Source organism: Anabrus simplex, chromosome 1 (assembly GCF_040414725.1).
Source record: "Anabrus simplex isolate iqAnaSimp1 chromosome 1, ASM4041472v1, whole genome shotgun sequence".
Classification (NCBI taxonomy): Eukaryota; Metazoa; Arthropoda; class Insecta; order Orthoptera; family Tettigoniidae; genus Anabrus; species Anabrus simplex.
In genome coordinates, this window is record NC_090265.1 from 1,612,457,389 (window position 1) to 1,612,482,149 (window position 24,761).

Sequence of the window (24,761 nt, forward strand, 5' to 3'; positions counted from 1 at the left end):
CTGAAAACATCATCCAGTTTCTGACTATGGTGTTACAGAACGTCCTCCACTTCCACTGCCCACACACCCTATCCCAGATTCAACTAGCCGCAAGAATGGTACTTAAAACTCATGTTGATATTGCGTACTTAGGAAATAAGATGCATTTTCTATTCTTCTCCCTAACTACTACTCCATTTCTACGTTGATATGATGAAAATCTACTATGTCAACATCAGATCTTTAACAGCTAACAGGCCGCTATTTGAAAGTTCCCTCTCACTTTATGCCACTTACAACTTTGTCTTAAACGAAACCTTTCTGACGTCAAAGCTAACCCCTAAATTTAAGTACTATATTTTAATTTATATTGTGCTGACCGCTCCAACCAAGGTCGGGATGGAGTCGCTATCGGTGTCAGAAAGGATCTAACAGTTGAAAAGCACACATTTTAATTTAATAATATATTTTCGGAATATCTAATCTTTGAAGATTTTTACACCACAAAAACAATAACAATAGGAACTCTTTGCCTCCCTATCGCAAATTCAGTACCATCAGACAATGTCTGTTCGCGGATATTGATGTAAATTCATATAATCAAACACAACTCACAGAATGTAATACCTTACATACTCATCTCCGGGGCATACGTTTTGGCTTCCCCTTCCACATCCTACCGCCAGCGGCCGTAGCCGTGCTGAAACACCGGATCCCGTGAGATCTCCGAAGTTAAGCAACATTGGGCGTGGTCAGGAGTTGGATGGGTTGCCAAGCACTGTTGTTGGTGGGGTAAGGGAATGGAGGAGCGGAAAGGAACTGGCCAACCTACCGCACGTAAACTCCGGCTCAGGAACACCTCTGCGGAGGTTCGGACCTGCCTTCGGGCAGAATAACCCTTACCTTAACTTACTCCACATCCTACCCTTGCCCAAACCTACCCCTCTCATTCTCACCCTCTCATCATCCCTAACCTTGTCTCCCACTATCCAATAACTATTTCATGTAGGTAGTGATCACGCCCTGCCCTCATAACTATTCCAGAATACCTCTCAACTAATCGTCAACCATTTCCACGACCCCACCTCTTAGACGTTTTTAACTGATTACAACTGGCAACTGTCCCACTTAAAGACTTACGTCCATGTCTTATCTTTACGCTCTAATTAGAAAAATCGCACAGGCTTATTATAATCGCAGATAAACTTCGCATTCCACATCGTAGTTACCACCCTACTCCTTCCCCACCACCCCAACCCATGACCTCAACATAAAATATCTCACCAAAGGCCTCCAAAATAACAATTGTAATGTATCAGAAGCCCTCATCCTCTCACCTCTCGCTACTGCAATCCCTAATAATAATCGGACACCCACTACCTCCTATCTATTCCTCATTCCCATCACGTAACTTCCCTATCCCATTTCCATTGCTCTCACAACTTATAGCTATATAGAAAGTCACGGAATGCTCTTGAAAGCAGAGGCACCAGCCTCAGTTCCTACGCTAAATATTTAGCCACTCTACATATTAGCTTTTATTGGTTACAGCTTACGCTGAATGACGCACCTGTAGACATTAATTTTTTTTTTGCTAGTTGCTTTACGTCGCACCAACACAGATAGGTCTTATGGCGACGATGGGATAGGAAAGGGCTAGGAGTGGAAAGGAAGCGGCCGTGGCCTTAATTAAGGTACATCCCCAGCATTTGCTTGGTGTGAAAATGGGAAACCACGGAAAACCATCTTCAGGGCTGCTGACAGTGGGGTTTGAACCTACTATCTCCAGAATACTGGATACTGGCCGCACATAAGCGACTGCAGCTATCGAGCTCGGTAGACATGAATCAGGCCATTGAATGTGCACTGGCAATGCTAGAACACACAGCAAGATTTAAAAGGTTCTGAGAATGTTTATGCATCCAAAAGGAAAAGTGAAACTTTCTCTTTCATGTCAGGTAGGTTGAGAAACTCTGAGAGATAAATTTTTGAGAATTACAACCTACAAGGCTAGCGCATAACAAGAACGAAAGTGGGCTTAACATAATGTACAGGGACAAAATCAAATTAATTTTAAAAAAGGAAGATAGGAGTATAATATTTGTGCCATAGTAAGGCATCCAAAACAACAACTAAAATGTTCATTAACGTTGTCCCCGACTTCGGGGATGGTCCCCTAAAGTGAACTGTCTAAAGTCTCTCACAGAAATTTCACACCATTTATAACCGTAGAGAAATTGCAATAGATCTAATTGGTCACAGAGCAAGGTCTTGATCTCTCACATATAATTTAACCTAAGCGAAATTGTACAGTATATGTTGGTTGTAACAAAGATAATTATTTACACTACCGCGCAGCTGTGAGCTTGCATCCGGGAAATAGTGGGTTCGAATTCCACTCTCAGCAGCCCTGAAGATGGTTTTCCCTGGTTTCCCATTTTCACACCAGGAAAATGCTGGGGCTGTACCTTAATTAAGGCGACGGCGGCTTCCTTCCCACTCCTAGGCCTACCCTGTCCCATCGTCGCCATAAGACCTATCTGTGTCCGTGCGACGTAAAGCCACTAGCAAAAAAAGTTACACTAATTTTGAACTTTTAAAACACCAAAAAGTGGAACATCAGAGACCAACGCAAAGTGAATTTTAAAGAAAGAAATATGATAACATCGGAAATAGAATAATCTTCAAAACCAAGAAAATTCAAAATACGAGTATTCTATAAGAGTTATCATAAAAAGCAGGATGAGTACATTCTTACATATCTTCATGTCTGTAATAACATTCCTTAATAGTAATCAATGGAGTAATTAAAACTTTGTGGCAGAGAATTTTACCATGGTATTTGTAAGATCATAAACGTCCAGTTGTCACTCAATGGTTAGTAAATAATTATATGAATACACAGTGTAAACGTGGGGATTTTTATAAATTTCAAATTAGTTTCTAGTAAGTAAGTAGTGAGTAATTGAACAGTTAAGTTCCTTTTCTCAAATGAAATTGAATAGGTGACTTAAATTTGGACTTCCTGTTTTTTAAAATGGAATATATACTTTTCCTCATGTAAAACTTATACTAGGCCTATATGATCAAAATAAAATTAAGGCATCAACGCTTTTTATTCCTATTATGTGATTTGAAAGCAATGCTTCCGATTTATTTCACTGTAAATCCAAGAATCGCTAGGTATTACAAGTATTCAGCACGTGTCACCAAGAATAGACAATAATTTTCCCAGAAAACACCCCAAGTAGATTGTTAATAAGAAGCTAAAATTTAAAAGAACAAAATATTGGAGAGAATTTAATGTAATACGAATTAATAAGATTGAGAATTTACCGTCCTTAAGAATATTTTACATAAGTTAACATTAACTTACGTCGTCTTCTCCATATATCAATCGGATTTCTGTTTGGATGTATCTTCGACTGGGAGTTTTACGCCCGACTGACTTAGAAGCAGCCAGCCTTCTCCTTTTGATAACTCGCGAGGTCATTCATTACTACATACTGATAGAGAGCGTGGAATCTTTTAAACATTTTCATGTCTCGTTACCCCTGATAAGTGATGTTAATGATGGTTCAGGAGGTCATAAATTTCGGGTCACCAGTAGAAGTGTTGAGATGTGCGCTGCAACGTCTGGCTATTGGATTAATAATGAATCATTCTTGCTCGTTCACGGACATAGCGTGGAGACGACGTGGTTTATAACTGTTTTTCTGGACGGCAATGAAACTCTCAAAATTGAAGAAAATGTCTACAGATCTAGGGGGTATATTAATTTGAATCTATCCTAGTGTACTGTAATTTTTATCAACTTCTGGTGAGGCCCGTGAATATCACTACACGTACAAGAAAAAAACTAAATGCATCTGGGAGATCGTGGGTTCGAGCCCCACTGTCGGCAGCCCTAAAGATGGTTTTCCGTAGTTTCCCATTTTCACACCACGCAAATGCTGGGGCTGTACCTTAATTAAGGCCATGGCCGCTTCCTTCCAACTCCTAGGCCTTTCCAATCCAATCGTCGCCATAAGACATATCTGTGTCGGTGCGACGTAAAGCAACTAGCAAAAAAAAAAAAAAAAAAAATGAATTGGAACGAACATAGACATTTACGTTATGAGAGCTTTAAATAATCATTTAATGTCGAGTGAAAAATGTAACGCCCAAGGTGCATTTGAGGGTGATTTTTCACGATATGTTAAATACATTTTAATCTCGTGTACCATACAATAGTTTATTCATTACCAATAACTAAATCAGAGTAAACAGTAGTTAACAATGGCATTGTTGCCGTTTTCTTCTGCTTAATTATAATAACAATGTTCTTATTTTCTATTGCTCAATCATACCTGGTCATCTAGAAACTAGTATTATAGCATTATCTTTATATGAGCCTCCACATATGTATTTATCAAGGGAATCAATTAATCCCAGAAGGCAGAACGAGATTTTATGTAGACTTGTGTACCGAGCCCATTGCATGATATTACGATCATTTTTTGTAGATTTTATTCTTTATTTTCCGGTTAGATTGTGTACTAGTTTGTTTTCTTTGAATGGCTCAGTAGTGCTTGAGATTATGTCATCTTTGAGATTATTCATGGAGAACCGGCGATGGAGCCAATTAGTTGACTATGTCCATTTATTATTTTCTTACAGGTTCTACAGCGTTGTACGTATTAATTTGTCTTGTCGTGTTACAAGTTACAAGTTTACTTCGTTTCGCTATTACTTGATTTATATTTATGAAGTTGCCAAAAAATTTAACGATAAATTATGCGGGAGAAAAAGAAGAATTGGCATGAATGAAGGAAGAACGAAGAAGCGAATGAAAGATAATAATGTTAAGTTTTATTATTCACATTAGACATCTATCTAAATCCACGAAATTTAGCTTTGTATTTGAAATCATTTAAACTTGTTTGATTGAGATGATTGGATGTTTATCATTCTTAGCTCCGTTTGAAAACGTCTGTTACGAATTCATGTAAACAAATATGTTGTAGAATGGCGGGCAGCCATCACAGTTTCATGCTAGACTGCATTGTTGAATTATGTCACGCCAATTCTTGTCCATTGTTGAAAATATACCAGCAAAATTAATAAAAAATTATTCCTTGTCGCGGAAGATGAAATATTTTAAATGACCGCCCACGCTGTGTTATTCTTCTATTTTGTTTTCATTGAATATGGCACATCTATCTAAGGAAAATTTTCCTATGCGTTGTCATTATATTTAGTGATATTCCCATATCCTATCCCATATGGTGGAAATTAGGATACTACGTTGATATTTTACACCTCACCACTAAATTAAATTATATTATAGACGAAATACCCGGCAACCAGTCTTTTACTCGAACGCCTATGAAGATGATACTCGTCGTCTACCGCTAAAGTTAATCAACGCAGTGAACGGGTATAATTTCTCACTAAATTAGATAGCCTACTAAATATGATCTTCCCACGCATTGTCTAGAAATGATTTTCATATTAAATCTTTCATGTTTTTAACGCTCACACTTCCGAGTCGATAATCGTATTCTATGCCTAAAAGATTATTTTATATCTTGTAGGCCTACTGGTGCCTTTGCTGGCGGGACCTAATGTTTACGGTGCACTATGTCTTCTGGTATAGGCTAGAGCAATTTTGTTACTTTCATTGATCTGTCTCAGCTTTATCCTTGGCTTTGACAAAATGAAAGTGACTGAGGTATGAGTGATGCTAGTAATGCCATTCCTTCTGCAGCCAGTCCCTGTTATGAATGGTGTGAAAATATTGCTCATAGGGTCAGTTGGTGCATGCATTTCAGTGAGCTTGGCAGACTGATACGTAATAGCAACTTCTGGCTCGGTGAGGAAAGCAACGGGAAACTACCTCACTCCTTGTTCCCTAGTACGCCTCTTCAGTGATGCCTAGGCCATGTATGGCAGCTGATGGCGGAACTGTTGAGGATCCAATCAGCCTTCGGGCTGATGACTAAACATACATACATCTTGTACTGTTTGATTTTCTTTCAAAGCCAATAAATATACTTCTCCCTTACTTGCTCTACTTCTACAGGCTCCTAATCCTAACATACACTACACGTCACATCATACGCCCCGCCCTCATCCATTGCTTTATTACATCATCATCATCATCATCATCATGTCCGCTTCCGTAGCGTAACAGTTAGTGTTATTAGCTGCTGTCCTCGGGAGCCCAGGTTCGATTCGCGGTACTGCCAGAAATTTAAAAATGACAGTAGGGCTGGTATGAGGTTTAAATGGGTGTGCCTGAAAAGAGCTGCATCACGTCGGTATGCGAGCACGAGTTTACTTTATCATCTTCAACACTCACCACTGACTCGCACTTAAGGCTGTCGCCCAGGTGGTAGATTCCGTATCGACTGTTTACCTAGAAAAATGAAAATCCACAGCCTGTTTCCAGTCATTCGACCGGGTCAGGAATGGAATGAATGAAGCCCCCATCTATCGGCGAGGATAGGAATTTTGCCGGCTGCCGATGCCTGTCGCACTCCTCTGGGGCAATGATCAATGAATGACAGATGAAATGAAATGTTACTGGAGAATGTTGCTGGAATGAATTATGACAGGGAAAACCGGAGTACCCGGAGAGAAACCTGTCCCGCCTCCGCTTTGTCCGGCACAAATCTCACATGGAGTGACCGGGATTTGAACTACGGAATCCAGCAGTGAGAGGCCGGCGTATTGCCGCCACGAAGGCTCTGCCTGAACCAATCTAACTTTTAAATGTAGTGATTAGTGGAAGATAGGATTATTGATATTTGAGAGGATTAAATAATATTTGCCCAAATTTGTCCTCTTAAATTCAAACTTTGTCCTCATCTTGTGATTTTAGAAACTTCTTCCTCTCCTTCTTCCTGGTATTTTTTACCATTTATTCGGGTCGGTACCAGATATAAAGGGTGATCCGGAAGTTCGTCAGTGATGACGCATGAGACCCGTGTGCGGTATAAAAGGAACTGTAGTGAAACAGGGCGTCAGATGCGCCTGAAATCGCGGCATGTCATGCTTGGCCTCCCCAGTCCCCAGACCTCAATCCGTGTGATTATAGGTTGTGGGGTTACCTGAAGTCGCAAGTCTACCGCGATCGTCCGACCTCATTAGGATTGCTAAGTGACAACATCCGACGGCAATTTCTCACCATACCTACGGATATGCTCTACAGTGCTGTTCACATCATTGTCCCTCGACTGCAGGTATTGTTGATGAATGACGGCCGACATGTTGAGTATGTGTTATAAAGAGCATCGTCTTTGCTAAGCCTCGATCGTTATGCTAATTATTGATTGTGTATCGTATGAAGCGTCATTTTATGGCCATTTTGTGTACTTTATTTTGGTGTCAATGAAACTCCTTCTTCTAGTATTCCATGAAATATTGCCTCGTCAAATGTTAACGGACTTCTTGGTCATCATGTAGATATGATTATGGCCGGATGCCTTTCTTGACGTCAACCCTATTTGAAAGGGTGATGGTAGTTGGTAGTGCGGCTGTTTTGTATGTAGATGAATAAAAGTGTATTTGTCGAACACAAGAAACGTGTGCCTGATACAGAGGAATTAATTATACCCAGTTAATATCCACGAATCGGCGGAGTATCGAAACCAGGGCCCTCTCACCGAAGGTCAGTCAGCTGACCATTGAGCCAAAGAGCCGGACTTCCTTTAAGAACTCCATGCAAGCTTATTCGTCTGCTAACGTAATACACGGAAACTTTCCAATGACAGCTCGTGATACACAGTTCATTTTTTTCATTAATAAAATGCTATTTGTTCGGGGCGTCGACCTAGAAAGATCTTTTACCCCTACTTGCACCATTATGTGAGGAACCTGCGTGCATTTTGTAAATGGAGGAAGTGTAAAGTGTTGAATGTGAGGAAAGGAAAGTTAAGGACGACAAAAACAACCAGTCCCCAAGCCAGGGATATTAATCATTTCCAATTAAAAACCCCTCACCCGACCGTGAAACGAACCCGGAACCGCCGGGTGACAAGCGGACACGTTGGCCCCTACACCGCGGGACCAGACTGATAAACACTTAGATCATGTTGTCTTCTTACTCCCAAACTCTTTCCAGCCGAAAGTGTGTAACGTTTCTGTAACACTACTCTGTCGTCGGAAATCGTCAACACATTATCCCGAACGAAGCAGTTGAAAATCATTGAAAATGTAAGCACATTACCAGCGATATTACATCTAAACGTTAATGATTCTGAAATAGGTAATAGATTATTTGCTTAATTATACAACTCTGGTTCGCCTCTGTGGTGTAGTGGTTAGCGTGATTAGGTGCCACCCCCGGAGGCCCGGGTTCGATTCCCGGCTCTGCCACGAAAATTTGAAAAGTGGTACGAGGGCTGGAACGGGGTCCACTCAGCCTCGGGAGGTCAAGTGAGTAGAGGTGGGTTCGATTCCTACCTCAGCCATCCTGGAAGTGGTTTTCCGTGGTTTCCCACTTCTCCTCCAGGCGAATGCCGGGATGGTACCTAACTTAAGACCACGGCCGCTTCCTTCCCTCTTCCTTGCCTATCCCTTCCAATCTTCCCATCCCTCCACAAGGCCCCTGTTCAGCATAGCAGGTGAGGCCGCCTGGCCGAGGTACTGGTCATACTCCCCAGTTGTATCCCCGACCAAGAGTCTGAGGCTCCAGGACACTGCCCTTGAGGCGGTAGAGGTGGGATCCCTCGCTAAGTCCGAGGGAAAAACCGAACCTGGAGGGTAAACAGATGATGATGATGATGTACAACTCTGTAAACGTTAACACCTTCGCTGGACCTTCAAAATCAATTACACATAAAAAGAATGGTATCACGTGTGGTCTACTAGCACCTGAGTATCTACTAGCACAAAGTATTATCTTCGAATTTTGGGCCAATACGTCAGTAGATTCCCCTATATTGAAGTAGTCCTGAAAACAAATAAAATTACATTCTAGATTCCTGTATAGGCAAACCTCCAAACGCGACCGTGAAGCAGTACTGTATAGACTACTACAACCGAGTATGAAAGATCGTTTCTTTTTACGATTTCTTTTGCGTCGCACAGATACAAATAGGTTTCATGACGGCGATGCGATAGGAAACGGATAGGAGTGTGAAGGAAGTGACCTTGGGCTTAATTAAGGTTCATCCCCAGCATTTACCTGGTGTGAAAATGAGAAACCACAGAAAACCACCTTGAAGGCTACCGATCGTGGGGTATAAACCCACTATCTTCCGAATGTAAGCTGATAGCTACGTGACGACGTAGCCACTTGTTGGGTGATGGAAGATCGTGTGGAGTATGTTCGATCCTTTCTGTCTGTGTCACATCTGTCTCTTCAGGTAATTCCTTTGTTCACCAACAACTACACAGTCGTATGGTTGGTGTGTTTTCTTGTTTTAATTCCTGTTATGAGTAAGAAAATAAATTTGTTTAAATTGTTATACACAGGTCATTAACAACGTTTTGCAACACAATGAGAATGCAAGAAGTGTATTATTTAAATAGTTTTTAAAATAATAGTTTACCCCGTTTATAACATTACATCCTAACTTAAGAACCAGCATCACGCAGGGACAAAATTCTTATTCTACACAAGAAAGAAACATATAGTCCGCTTCTGTGGTGTAGTGGTTAGCGTGATTAGCTGCCACCCCCGGAGGCCCGGGTTCAATTCCCGGCTCTGCCACGAAATTTGAAAAGTGGTACGAGGGCTGGAACGGGGTCCACTCAGCCTCGGGAGGTCAACTGAGTAGAGGTGGGTTCGATTCCCACCTCAACCATCCTGGAAGTGGTTTTCCGTGGTTTCCCACTTCTCCTCCAGGCGAATGCCGGGATGGTACCTAACTTAAGGCCACGGCCGCTTCCTTCCCTCTTCCTTGCCTATCCCTTCCAATCTCCCCATCCCTCCACAAGGCCCCTGTTCAGCATAGCAGGTGAGGCCGCCTGGGCGAGGTGCTGGTCATACTCCCCAGTTGTATCCCTCGACCAAGAGTCTGAAGCTCCAGGACACTGCCCTTGAGGCGGTAGAGGTGGGATCCCTCGCTAAGTCCGAGGGAAAAACCGAACCTGGAGGGTAAACAGATGATGATGATGATGATGAAGAAACATATAAAACTATAACAATATATGGCCCACAATTCTTAAGAATGCTCTTATAATGAAATAGCAAAGCAAAGTCATCTCCGTACAGGCCACGAAGACCCTTGGAGGGGTGGAAGGTAAAGGCTTCCACCATCCGTAACCTCGGCACTTGATGGCGTTGAGTGGTTAGCTCTACGCCCGGCCGCCTTTGCCCCCAAGAATTAACCTGGTACTCATTTTTAGTGTAGGTTGACTGAACCTCAGGGCCATGTGCACCTCCGGAAGTGGAAATCTCGTTTCTTAAATTTTACGACTTCCTGACGGGGATTCGAACCCACGTCCTTCCGGGTGAACCGAGTACGCCTTTACCACCTCGGCCAGGCAGCCTCTTTATAATGAAATAGCTCAAGTAATTTTAAGTAGAAGGAAAAGCAAAATTTGTGTACGTACTTGTCCATGTTAGTTACATGATGTTGAACATTGAGAATTGATAGCCGGGCTGAGTGACTGAGACGGTTGAGGTTCTAGCTTTCAGACCCTATCTCGACAGGTTCGATCCTGGCTCAGTCCGGTGGTATTTGAAGGTGGTCAAATAAGTCAGCCTCGTTTCGGCAGTTCTACTGTCATATAAAAGAAGTCACGTTGAAATAAATTCCGGCACCTCGGCGTCACCGTAAACAATAAAACGCAGGTAGTGGGACGTAAAGCCAATAACATTAATTAACATTTACTTTTGGCTGTATTCTGCTGGCTATGATATGCTCAAGATGGAAGACTGATCAGATATGAAATGTTTAGTCGAGTACAACCGTACATTCTCTGACCGGTTAATGTCGAACCAAGTCTAAACTAGTGACTTTTTTGTTTTTCTTTTTTTCGCTATTTGCTTCACGTCGCATCGAAACAGGCAGGTATTAAGGCGACGATGGGAAAAGAAAGGTGTAGAATAGGGAAGGAAGTGACCGTAGTCTTACTTAAGGTGCGGAATAGCCCTAGCTTGAGTGAATATGGGAAACCATGGAAAAACATATACAGGGCTGCCGACTGTGGAGTTCGAAACTCAAAATCTCCGGATTGTAAGCTCACAGCTACATGAACGAAATCCCATAGCCAAGCCACTCAGTAAACCAGTTTTTTCAGGCCTCTAAAAATTATCACCAAGTACTCTTAAATACCAGCCGAATATGCCAAAATCCGATCCTAAAAAAAAACCCTCGATGAGCCTGTTACACAACCGATCAGATGGGAGATTACAGAGGAACTTTTATACTAAAGTATCATTTCTATTTAGTATAAAATAGTGTCCGCCTCTGTGGTGTAGTGGTTAGCGTGATTAGGTGCCACCCCTGGAGGTCCGAGTTCGATTCCCGGCTCTGCCACGAAATTTGAAAAGTGGTACGAGGGCTGGAACGGGATACCCTCAGCCTCGGGAGGTCAACTGAGTAGAGATGGGTTCAATTCCCATCTCAGCCATCCTGGAAGTGTTTTTCCGTGGTTTCCCACTTCTCCTCCAGGAAAATGCCGGGATGGTACCTAACTTAAGGCCACGGCCGCTTCCTTCCCTCTTCCTTGTCTGTCCCATCCAATCTTCCCATCCCTCCACAAGGCTCCTGTTCAGCATAGCAGGTGAGGCCGCCTGGGCGAATAACTGGTCATTTTCCCCGGTTGTATCCCCCGACCCAAAGTCTGAATCTCCAGGACACTGCCCTTGAGGCGGTAGAGGTGGGATCCCTCGCTGAGTCCGATGGAAAAACCGAACCTGGAGGGTAAACAGATTAAGAATAAGAAGATAAAATAAAGTCCTTGATCCTGTCTGTCTGTCTATCTGTCTGTCTGTGACGGCTAATCTCAAGGACCACTGGATGGATTTTGATGCGTTTTTCACTATTCGAATAGGCATATATCAAGAAAGATTTATATATAGAAATATTCATCTGTGACCAAAGGAAGCAGAACAATAACGATTTCAGTGAAGCAAGTCGAAGAAAAATCGGCCGTTCGTGTGCCTTATTAGCTTACGCTGGCTAAACCGTTAAGGATACATCTGTACCATGAGGGTAAGAATTATTCAACAAAAAAAAGTTCTACAAAATTCCGGGACAGCATATATCTATTTTTAATGCATAACCCATTATAAGTGTTTCTATGTTACAGTAACGATCTAGATAGAACAAGTCGAAGAAACAATGATCGTCCTTGCGCCCTTTTAGCATACGTTGGCTAAACCGTTAAAGATAAATGTATACTGTGAGGGTGTAAGAACTATCCAGCATAGAAAGTTCTTAAAAAAAGCCCGCGAAGGCATTTATCTATATTTAACACATAACCCACAAAAAAATGATGTTAAAGTTTGCTGTAAATAGTCAAATTTTAAAAACACATTTTAAACAAATTAGTTAATCTTTATCATAGTCAATTGGAACCTCAAGTAACGAATGCAGATTAAAATGTAATTTTCCTTCGGAGATATCGTCGATTTAATTTTCTCGCTCAATCTTCATTCTGCAATATGGCGAATGACCAACTTCAGAGCGACTGAGTAAATTGCTAGGCAGCGCGCGAGCTATCAGTGACTTCGGCCAGCATTTGTCGAACATACTACGATTTAAAAAAATAGTTATCCAGTGATTTTTCGTTATCTATATAAAATCTATGATAACCCGTCATTCCGAAACGAAAAGCGAATATAGGTCATAGTACACTGAATTCCAAAAAGTGCGTTTATATCGTAACAATGAAACTAACCAACAAAGGGATTCTCGAATGTCACAAGACATATTGTAATAGACCCCAGAGTAGATTCACAACCAGGTCAAGGATATTTTTATCTGAATCTGAGGGCCGGTTCGGAGTTCACTCAGCCTACTTGAGAGCTATACTTTAAGGAACTATCGGACAGTAAGATGGCGGTCCAAATCTAGAAATCCAAGAGATACCGCCGAGGCCGAGAGTGTTCCCCCTCCTAATCTGTATCCCTTCAGGCTGAGCAGCGATCGCTTTTTAGGCCAAGGCCTATCAGCGCCATGGGGTTTAGGTTTGGTTTGAATATTCTGCTCATAAGGAACAAGAAATGCTATTGAAATATGCTTTAATGTGTTATAAAATTGCTTCTTACTTATTTGAAGTAATCGTATGATGTAGAAAGGAAAGTTCTCTATGGACTGTAATGGTTCATAGAAAAATATATTCTCCGAAATCCTTAAAAGAGTAGTTAGTGGGACGTAAAACAAATAACATTATTATTATTATTATTATTATTATTATTATTATTATTATTATTATTATTATTAGAAAAATGTACATTTCATAAGGTCTACACTGTATATTTCAGAACTTACTTGATAAATTCATCAATTACTATTTTCTGCTCCACGAGAAAAATCGTTGTGTTTCTTGTATTTTTAATTTGATATTGACGGTTTATCGTCCAGGTTTGGTTTGTCACCCCGGACTCAGCGTGGAGTCTAACCTCTACCGCCTTAAGGGCAATGGTGTGGAGAGTGACACATTTGGTCGGGGGTGGGATACAACTAGAGAGGAGGACCAGTGCCTCGCCTAAGCAGTCTCACCTCCTGTGCTGAATAGGGGCTTGTCGGGGATGGGAAGATTGGAAGGGATAGACAAGGAAGAGGGAAGGAAGCGGCCGTACCATCCCGGCATTTGTCTTTGAGAAGAAGTGGGGAACCGCGGAAAACTACTTCGAGGATCGTTAAGGGGGGAATCGAACTCCCTATACCCATTCGACCGCCCGAGGCTGAGTGGTCCCCTTTCCAGTCCGGTAAACGAGCCCGGGCCTTTGGGGGTGGCAGTTAATCACACTAACCACTACATCACAGAGGCGGACATGTTTCTTGTGGTTTCTGAAATTTGTGCTACATTACAGTATTTTTATTTGTGTGGGAGAATATCATACTATTTTGGTGCAAAATGTAGGTAATTACCTTTGGTTATACCTAAATTTGAGCGATATAAAGCAGAGTGTTTCCTTATCATTTTTCTTTTTCTATAACCTACGTGTGATTAATTAATTATATTCTATTTTTATTCTAAATATTACACCTCAGTTTTAATGAATTACTCCCGTGGTATTAGAGGCACTTAGAAAATTAAATTGAAAATAATCACTTAGGATCTGAAGATCACTTACTGTTTTTTGTGTCTCAACAAGAAGCTTGCATTGATCCAGTTTGCTGTGTATGTTTGGTGGTGTGTAAAAATGTCCGGCTCCATGGCTAAATGGTTAGCGGGCTGGCCTTTGGTCACAGGGTTCCCGGGTTCGATTCCCGGCAGGGTCGGGAAATTTAATCTTAATTGGTTAATTACGCTGGCACGGGGGATGGGTGTATGTGCTGTCTTCATCATCATTTCATTCTCATCACGACGCGCAGGTCGCCTACGGGAGTCAAATCAAAAGACCTGCATCTGGCGAGCCGAACTTGTCCTCGGACACTCTCGGCACTAAAAGCCATACGCCATTTCGTTTTAGTGTAAAATAATGATCACTTTAAGATTTAAAGTAGTTTTATCGATAATTGTAATAGGCCTACGTAAGGTTAAGGACCAATACTGTTTGAGCTACCAGTGCAAATGCCGTCAATAAGATGTAATGTTAAACTTGCTGCGAAAAACATTGTCAATACAACCATCACTCAAGACGTAGTTTTATGGCTCAGTTATCTTTCCGTGAGATTGAAGGAACGCTGTGTTTTGAGGACAACGTCATGCGTGATGCGGCCAATGCCGTGTTGACCTGCAGGTTACAGTTGGCAAATGAGAATTCCAAGTATTATTTTCTCATTGGACGCTAAGTTTCATTTGATATGTGATGTCTTACACAATGTAGGGCGCTCTCAGTGGGGGGTTAAACGTTCGCACTTCCATGTAATGCGGTCACATGCCTGGCAACAACGCTTGATCACATGAATCGGTTTATTACGACAAATACACAGTTGACCTAAATGCAAATTCAGTGGCGCCCTAAGAGCCGAGAAACATGAAATGAGATGGTAATTCAGCATAACAAACAACAGATTAATTAGACTACTATTAACTGCCGAATCTCCGGAGGCAGATCAAGTGTCAGAGTTGAAATTTTAGGTTGAGAATACATCCGGAGAATTTCATGTTTAATCGGACAGTGAAATAAACATGTTTTTTAAATGTGAAGTAATATATTAGAAAAATAAAGTGGTTGTAGGTACCCATTTCAGCTCAAATGTCAGTTTCCTCTGTTCTACAACCTTCATTATACAGTTCAATCCGAAAGACTTTATTTTGAAGTCGTGATTAATTCAAAGTCCGCCTCTGTGGTGTGCCAACGGCCGTAGCCATGTTGAAACACCGGATCCAGTGAGATCTCCGAAGTTAAGCAACAATGGGCGTAGTCAAGATTTGGATGGGTTGCCACGCGCTGTTGGTGGGGGGTAAGGGAATGGAGGAGCGGAAAGGAATTGGCCACCCTACCGTACGTAAACTGCGGCTCAGGCACACCTCTGCTGAGGCTCGGACCTGCCTTCGGGCAGAATACACCCTTACCCCCTTCTGTGGTGTAGTGGTTAGTGTGATTAGCTGCCACCCCCGGACGCCCGGGTTCGATTCCCGGCTCTGCCACGAAATTTGAAAAGTGGTACGAGGGCTGGAACGGAGTCCACTCTGCCTCGGGAGGTCAACTGTGTACAGGTGGGTTCGATTCCCACCTCAGCCATCCTGAAAGTGGTTTTCCGTGGTTTTCCAATTCTCCTCCAGGTAAATGCCGGAGTGGTACCTGGCATTAGGCTACGGCCGCTTCCTTTCCTCTTCCCTGTCTATCCCTTCCAATCTTCCCATCCCCCACCAAGGCCCCTGTTCAGCATAGCAGGCGCGGCCACCTGGGCGATGCACTGGTCATCCTCCTCAGTTGAATCCCCCGATCCAATGTCTCACACTCCGGGACACTGCCCTTGAGGCGCTAGAGGTGGGATCCCTCGCTGAGTCCGAGGGAAAAGCCAACCCTGGAGGGTAAGCAGATTAAGAAGAAGAAGATTAATTCAAAGTTTTCGCACGCTTCTGTGATATTCCTATACAGCGCAATGTTAAACAAATCTGCGATCCGATTACTTCTTGTATAATTCGAGGTAATAGCCAACGAGGCTGAGTGGCGAAATTATGAAATCCAGCCCTCAATACCACTATATTGCGGGCCTGAGTGATGCGATTGGAATGGTATCGAAAGGAATGAAGGTTAGTTAAGCTTGTTTGTTAATTGCAGGAAATACACTTGTTTTCATTATTCAGTCTACCGAGCGAGTTGGCCGTGCGGTTAGGGGGGCGCAGCTGTGAGGTTGCATTCGGGAGATAGTGTGTTCGAACCCCACTGTCGACAGCCCTGAAGATAATTTTCCGTGGTTTTCCATATTCGAACCAGGAAATGCCGAGGCTGTACCTTGGGTCAGGGACGCTTCCTTCCCACTTCTAGCCCTTTTCTATTAGTCCAGGGGTTGATTGGATCTTCAGATAGAAGTTATGTGGTTATAAGGAAACCCAGAAACTAATGGCGGCGCTAAGGTGAGGTGCATTAGGCAAAATGAGGAGTGAGGCTATTTGCCATTGCTTTCCTCACTGAGCCAGGAATTGGTCTTGCAGCACAAACGACCGTTTGAGCGCCACCATACCTCAGAATCTTCCATACTGCCACAGCCATTGATGAGAGTGGAACAAAAATACGCAATGCTCTGATGGTATTGTGCAGTTAGCATCAAGTACTTCTACAATATTTATTACTACCTCCAAGTATTATTATTATTATTATTATTATTATTATTATTATTATTATTATTATTTGCAAAATTATTGGCCATGACTTCATGGAATGCTACGGGATTAGCCATACCATCCTGCGGAATTCCCTGAACTGCTGTCCATTTAGCCGACGTATTACAATTACAATTTGTCGTGTTGAATGGCTCAGACAGTAGATCACTGGCCTTTTGAATTCAAGTTGGCGGGTTCGATTCCGGCTCAGTCCAGTGGTATTTGAAAGTGATCAAGCGTGTCAAAATCATATCGTAGATTTACCGGCACGTTAAATAATTCCTGTAGGACGAAATTCCGGTACCTTGGCGTATCCAGAAACCGTAAAAATACTTGGTGGGGCGTAAGACGAATATTATTATTATTATTATTATTATTATTATTATTATTATTATTATTATTATTATTATTATTATTATTAACTACTTTTATGGTTTTCGGAGACGCCGAAGTGCCAGAATTTAGGCCTGCGGGAGTTCTATTGAGTGCCGGTAAATCTACCGACACGAGGCTGACGTAATTGAACACCTTCAAATACCACCGGACTGAGCCGGGATCGAACCTGCCAAGTTGCGGTCATAAGGCCAGCACCTCAAACATCTGAGCCACTCAGCCTCCTAACGTACAGTAAAATTAGAGCAATTCAAAATTTATTGTTGATTTTATCAGAAGAAAATTTACCCTTATTCGAAGAATACCTATGTAAAATAACAAATGGCGGTTAGACTTTCGTAAACATTAACTTATATATTCCTTGGCTGAAAGGTCAGCACTAAGGCCTTCAGTTCAGAGGGTCTCGGATTCGATTCCCGACCGAGTCGGAGATTTTAATTGCGTTTATTTCATTCCTTTGACTCTGGGACTAGGTGTTTATGTTTGTCCCAACCTTCTCCGCTTAGTAGACACATAACATACCACACTACCAACCTCCACAGAAACACGCAGTAGAAAATACATTACTGTACAGAGTATTGGCGACGGAAAGGGCATCTGGCTGTAAAACAGGCCAAGTCTACATGTGCGAAAGAGTTCGCATACCTGACCCTACCGGGATTTGGGAAAAGCGGAAGAAGAGGGAGAAGAAGAACATTAGCTTATATACGGCACCGCTCTTTCAACCCGAATTATCAGCTATCATATTCATTTTTGTCTTAATATGGAGGGGAGAATACATCGAAATGACGTCCATCCGCGCTGGGATGGAACGTGGTGTCGGAGTTGTAGCATTTCTGAGGAGAGTTCTGATGATGATGCTTGTTGTTTTAAGGGGCCTAACATCGAAGGTCATCGGCCCCGAGGAGAGTTCGAAAGGACTGAGTTATGTTCTGCAAACAAATCAAACTCCAGCTGTTACTACTGTTTAGGCCAGGGATGGCGAACTAGTGTGCCATTTTATGTCTGGTTTATTTTTCTGAACGGTATACTGTGCCCCTTGTTATTTTCCTTTGGATTGGCTATAACCAACCCCACCCCAACCCACCTCCAACTTCCGTCCCTAATTCCAGATTATGTTTCATAATATGTTATTACACATACACGGTAAAATAATACGTTTCATTGCATGTTCCGTGGTCGTATTTTGCCAATACGCAAAAATACATTTTTTAATATGTAAGTTTTGAGAATACCTAACATTATTTTTGTTTAAATATAATAAGTCCCCATTGTAACACACTTCGTCATTGAGTAATATTGGATATAGAAATCAAAAATACTAATATTGGCGAAGGACTTTAAGTCAAATGTCGTTCTCAACTTTAGCGTGAAACTTGTTGCTGAATCTTAGTAGCCATGTCATTTACTTGTTGTCTTCGATAACACACGAGAAGCACTTAGCTCTGAACTTAAGACGGTTTCTAACAGTTGATTTCACGCGTTCATTGCACAAAATAGCTGTTCGCAGGCGTATGATGAACCAAACAAAGTAACTAACGCTTTAGCAAGTTTTTCATGGCCGAAAACATCTGTGGGAGGCTGTTCCGCTGTTCAGGTATTAAGTTCTCTGGCTTTCGCAAAGAATATTCATCATCAACAGCACACTCGATTTTCACCAATTCTTCACAGAGTTGTAGGAATTTGTTCACCGATGTTGTTAAAATTTAATTTCGTGTGGCTATTTTTAGCCGAGTGCAGCCCTTGTAAGGCAGACCCTCCGATGAGGGTGGGCGGCATCTGCCATGTGTAGGTAACTGCGTGTTATTGTGGTGGAGGACAGTATTATGTGTGGTGTGTGAGTTGCAGGGATGTTGGGGACACCCAGCCCCCGGGCCATTGGAATTAACCAATGCAGGTTAAAATCCCCGACCTGTCCGGGAATCGAACCCGGGACCCTCTGAACCGAAGGCCAGTACGCTGACCATTCAGCCAACGAGTCGGACTGTTCACCGATGTACCGTTTTCTTGAAATTCAGTCAACTCCATTTCTAAACGATCAGTATCTAAGCACTCAAAGAACTGGCCTTAATAGCACTCATTTGTGCAATGTGAGGTTTTGAAATAAAGTGCGATCGTTTCTCCAAATCTCGAAGTTGAGATAATCTCTTGGCAACTATTTGTCTTACAAAATTCGAAACAATAAACAGTTACACACTACGAATAATTCCGCGATGCCGGCAACCACACACAAGCCAAACTTCGCTATTTGGCTGATGTGGGTGAGCGAATGGTTCGTCGGACGCATATGACATTTATCTCACTTGTCTTCCGGACCTATCAGTGTTGAAGTGTTGCCATAATGCACGCCCGATTGGAACTTTTTTGTTTTTGTTTTTGTTTTTGCTAGTTGCTTTACGTCGCACCGACCCAGATAGGTCTTATGGCGACGATAGGACAGGAAAGGGCTAGGAGTGGGAAGGAAGCGGCCGTGGCCTTAATTAAGGTACAGCCCCAGAATTTTCCTGGTGTGAAAATGGGAAACCACGGAAAACCATTTTCAGGGCTGCCGACAGTGGGGTTCGAACCTACTTACCCGAATACTGGATACTGGCCGCACTTAAGCGACTGCAGCTATCGAGCTGTTCGATTGGAACTAGAATTTAGATTTTGGATATATATTTCTTAAATCTGCAACACTGTAACTATACCATGAATGAGATATGTATATGTACAAGACGTAGATAAAAACGTTAATATGTTCATGTGGTGTGCGGCCGAAATCGTGTTCGCGTGTCACCTAGTGACAAGCGTGGCATAGGTTCGCCATCCCTGGTCTCGGCCACCACCAAGTTGGCGTTAGATGCAAAATGCATTACGTAATCAAGCAAAAGGAGATAACAGCTCGCAAAATGTATGTTTCTCGCAGAACTGGATAGTCGTAACATAATAAAAGTGTTATCTACATTAATATTTCTGTGACCTTCCCTGATATTTTACGTGAGCCTCTCTCTTGAGCACCGTGAGGGAATATATTTCTTACCTTTTTCAAGTGTTTACTGATGCTACAATTTTGTCCACATTCATGAATTTGAGATCTAGGTGCATCTTGGCCGTAAATAGGAATCAAAATATCAGGGAACGCCACAGAAAGTGAATGTTTTATTTACAAGTTGCTTTACGTCGCATCGACACAAATATGTCTTATTGCGACGATGGGATAGGAACGAGCTAATAGTGGGAAAAAGGCAGCCGTGCCCTTAATTAAGGCACAACCCCAGCATTTGTCTGGTGTGAAAATGGGAAACCACGGAAAACGATCTTCAGGGCAGCCGACAGTGGGGTTCGAACCCACTATATCCCGAATACTGGACACTGGCCGTACTTAATCGACTTCAGCTATCGAGCTCGGTGAAAGTTAATGTAGGTAACACTCTTTTATTACAAGATAAAAATAAATAAGTCCAAAAAGTAATGGAGTGTAGTCGAACGACTACTACTACTACTAAACGTTTCCATTCCTCCCCTGAAGGGGGAGGCGGGCCTCTTAGACGGTTACGCCGTCTCTCAGGCCGGGAGATTTGTTACGGTGAAGGAGATGTGCGGAGAAGGTGAGCGGCCGTGGCCTATAACACGAACTGTCCTGGAATTCTCCTTAGTGCAGGAGAATGCAAAACCACGGAAAAACATTCTCAGGACAGCCGACGGGTGGGACCAGGCGTGAAGTCCAGCCCTGTGCCCCTGTCCCGTCTCCCGAATGCAGAGGCGTAGAGCCACGCTAGAGCCTTGGCCACCTTTCCTCTGCTCGGTTGGCCGGTCAGAGTACAGAGCTGTTAAAGGGACGAAACCCACTCTGCATCTACCGACCAGTCGAACGAAGGCTGATGCTGGAAATATTAAATTAGGAAAAGTCTTAGAGGAAATAGATTAATATTTTTACTTGGGTAATAAAATAACTAACGACGGCAGAAGTAAGGAGGACATGAAGTGCAGACTAGCACAAGCAAAGAACGCAAATAAGAATAGAAATTTGCTCACTTCGAACATTGATATAGGAATTAAAAAGATGTTTTTGAAGGCTTCGGTCTGGAGCGTGGCATTGTATGGAAGTGAAACATGAACGATAACTAGCTCAGAAAGAAAGAGAATAGAAGCTCTTAAAATGTGGTGTTACACAATAATGCTGAGGGTGAGATGGATAGGTCAAATCACGAATGAATTGATACTGAATCGAATTGATGGGAGGAGATCGATTTGGCTAAATTTGACGAGAAGAAAAAATAGAATGATAGGACACATCTTAAGATACCCAGGACTATTGCAGTTGGTTTCTGAGGTAAGTGTAGGCGGTAAGAACGAGAGGAGCAGATCAAGGTATGAATATGACAAGCAGATTACGGAGAGCAGATGTTGGATGCAGCAGTTACGTAGAAATGAAAAGGTTAGCACAGGATAAGGTGGCATGCAGGGCTGAATCAAACCAGTCTATGGACTGATGACTCAAACAACAACACGTTTCTAAGTGTTTACTGATGCTACAAGTTTGTTCACATTCATGTATCTGAGAGCTACTGTAGGTGCATCTTGGCCGTAAATCAAGGTACGCAGAGTTTTAATTTTGTCATAACATGTATACTAATGCTCTCAACTGTTGCTACAAGAATACATTCTAATTTCTAACAAGTTGTTAGCTTTTGCTCCCACCCAGTTTAATAGATCTGTTTACTCAACCTAGGGGCCAATGACCTTAGGCCCCTTTAAACAACAAGCATCATCATCATCATGATTACTGAACGATGTGAGGGTAATTTGTTCTTTCATTACTTGATAGATCGCATGCATCACAACTGTTAACTCATCGCTAAATCTTGATTCATTATGTCTTACAACTCTGTCAACCTAAAAGAATATAAGGTCCAAGCACGTGAATATTTCACGTGCCTCAATTTTGCTATCAATCTTACCCAAACAATTTCATTTTCTCTCACAATCCTCATGTTAATACCATAGTTCCTACGGTTTTGTTCAAGCTCAGAATATTAGACTAGCTCTTCCGACAAAGGCCTTCAATATAATCAACATATTAACATAATCTCTATTCCCTGAACTCATAGTTACGACATATGAGATGTGTTCACTTGTCTTGTTGACTCTAAAATAGCGCTTTCTTTACTTCTGCCAGGACGTTACATTTCATCTTCACTATCCATTGTTCCCTTGTTAACTCCTTATTCTAATGGAAACTGGTCAAAGGTATTGAAACACCAAATTAAGTGACATATTTGTGGTTAACGAACTTTGGGCATGGTCAATACTTAGGTAGGCAGCAATGGACACTGTTGCCTAGACGTGCAGTAGAAGGAAACTCTCACGCTACTACAAGTATAATCTGGCTCAGGATACCTCATCCGTGAGTGAGTCCGACCCCGCGGTGTAGGGGCCAACGTGTCCGCCTGTCACCCGACAGCCCCGGGTTCGATTCTCGGCTGGGTCAGGGGTTTTAATTGTAAATGATTAATATCCCTGGCCTGAGGACTGGGTGTTTGTGTCATCCTTAACGTTCATTTCCTCACATTCAACACTTTATTACACTTCCGCCATTTACATAATACACGCAGGTGGTTCCTCACATAAGGTGCAAGTAGGGGACAAAAGATCTTCATAGGTCGATGCCTCGAACAAATAGCATTTTTTTTAAAGTAAGTAAATAAGCGTCCGCCTCTGTGGTGTAGTGGTTAGCGTGATTAGCTGCCACCCCCGGAGGCCCGGGTTCGGTTCCCGGCTCTGCTGGAACGGGGTCCACTCAGCCTCGGGAGGTCAACTGAGTAGAGGTGGGTTCGATTCCCACCTCAGCCATCCTGGAAGTGGTTTTCCGTGGTTTCCCACTTCTACTCCAGGCGAATGCCGGGATGGTACCTAACTTAAGGCCACGGCCGCTTCCTTCCCTCTTCCTTGCCTATCCCTTCCAATCTTCCCATCCCTCCACAAGGCCCCTGTTCAGCATAGCAGGTGAGGCCGCCTGGGCGAGGTACTGGTCATACTCCCCAGTTGTATCCCCCGACCAAGAGTCTGAAGCTCCAGGACACTGCCCTTGAGGCGGTAGAGGTGGGATCCCTCGCTCAGTCCGACGGAAAAACCGAACCTGGAGGGTAAACAGATGATGATGATGATGATGATGATGATGATGATGATGATGAAGTAAATAAGCAAGTAACAGTGATCGGAAGATTACAAAAAAATTGGGCTGAATTAGAGTTGGTAGATTTACTGGCACGTAAAAGAACTCCTGCGGACTAAACTTCGGGACCTCGGCGTGTCCAAAAACCGCAAAAGTAATTATTATTATTATTATTATTATTATTATTATTATTATTATTATTATTATTATTATTATTATTATTACTGAATTACAGTTACATTTTACTCAATTCCAATTACAAATTGTTTTTTAAACTAGTAATCTGTAAAATTACATTTACCTTACAGAACGCTAGTCTTACGGATATCACTGAAATAGAGTATCTTTATCGCATGGGGCTGGATTAATACAAAAATCCGCAAGGAAAATATATTACTTCATTTTTTGTGTGTTTATTTGCATAAACACATTAAGTGGCTATTATCACCAGGTGAGACTAAACATAAGACCTTTAGCGTTTCTAATAATTTGTCATTTATTTTAAAAGTAAAATAATTGGTTCTTAAAATTCTCATTACAAAGCCTAGAACCTACTTGGCAGAAAGTACATCTTTGCATTTACTGAAAAGACGCCCTACAGGGGCACTTGAAGAAATACCTATTTTGCGATAAGTAGTCTTTCCAAGTACTGGACAAGTAAGAAAGTATATCATCGAGCACTAGTGAAGCTACAGGTTCTGCTGTAGCAGAGCTGAAAAAGTTACCTTCATCATCATTCATTTTGTTTCCGTTTCTACTTCCGTGCATATTTCAATTGCCAGGAAGTAACGTTTGCTAGAATGTAATTACGATGTAACGATGATAATTTATTTCAAGAAGCAAATTACAATTAAGGATTACTTTTGTAAAAATATAACAATTATAAGTAAAAATTACAAGGATGGTGGTATCAGTTAAAGAAAACAGGATTCTTTGTAAGTGGGGAAGTTAATGACTCGGATCAGCTAAGCCAGTGGTGTCGTTGGTCAGTAGCCGAATAGTTAGACTTACCAACTCTAGTAAGTAAGTAAGTAAGTAAGTAAGTAGACAAGAAAGTAAGTAAAGTAAGCAAGAAATTAAGTAGACGAAAAAGTAGGTAAGTAAACGAGCAATTAAGTAGCTACTCTGTAAGTCAGCAAAATTAGGTGACCAGCCATTCTTCCAGGAATTAAAAGTTTCTTCATCTGCTTCATTTCAACCCACCCCCTTCCCAAAATCTCTGATAGAACCTGAATTAATAATAATAATAATAATAATAATAATAATAATAATAATAATAATAATAATAATAACGTTATTGGTTATACATAGGACTAATATCTTTTAAGGATTTCAGAGGTGACATGGT

At 42.0% G+C, this 24,761-nt stretch overlaps 1 protein-coding gene across 2 annotated transcripts in view; it reads right to left on the minus strand.

The window, feature by feature from the left end:
- Window positions 1-24,761, minus strand: part of LOC136858595 (monocarboxylate transporter 7) — a 107,250-nt gene that overhangs the window by 62,841 nt on the left and 19,648 nt on the right. The window contains exon 1 of one of the 2 annotated variants that reach the window (XM_067138268.2): window positions 3,356-3,455. The exons of the other annotated variant lie outside the window; for it this stretch is intronic. Coding sequence (XP_066994369.2) covers window positions 3,356-3,369 — 14 coding nt within the window. The 5' untranslated portion in view covers window positions 3,370-3,455. Of the gene's footprint in view, window positions 1-3,355; window positions 3,456-24,761 lie in introns of those variants that run through there. 2 annotated transcript variants of the gene reach the window in all.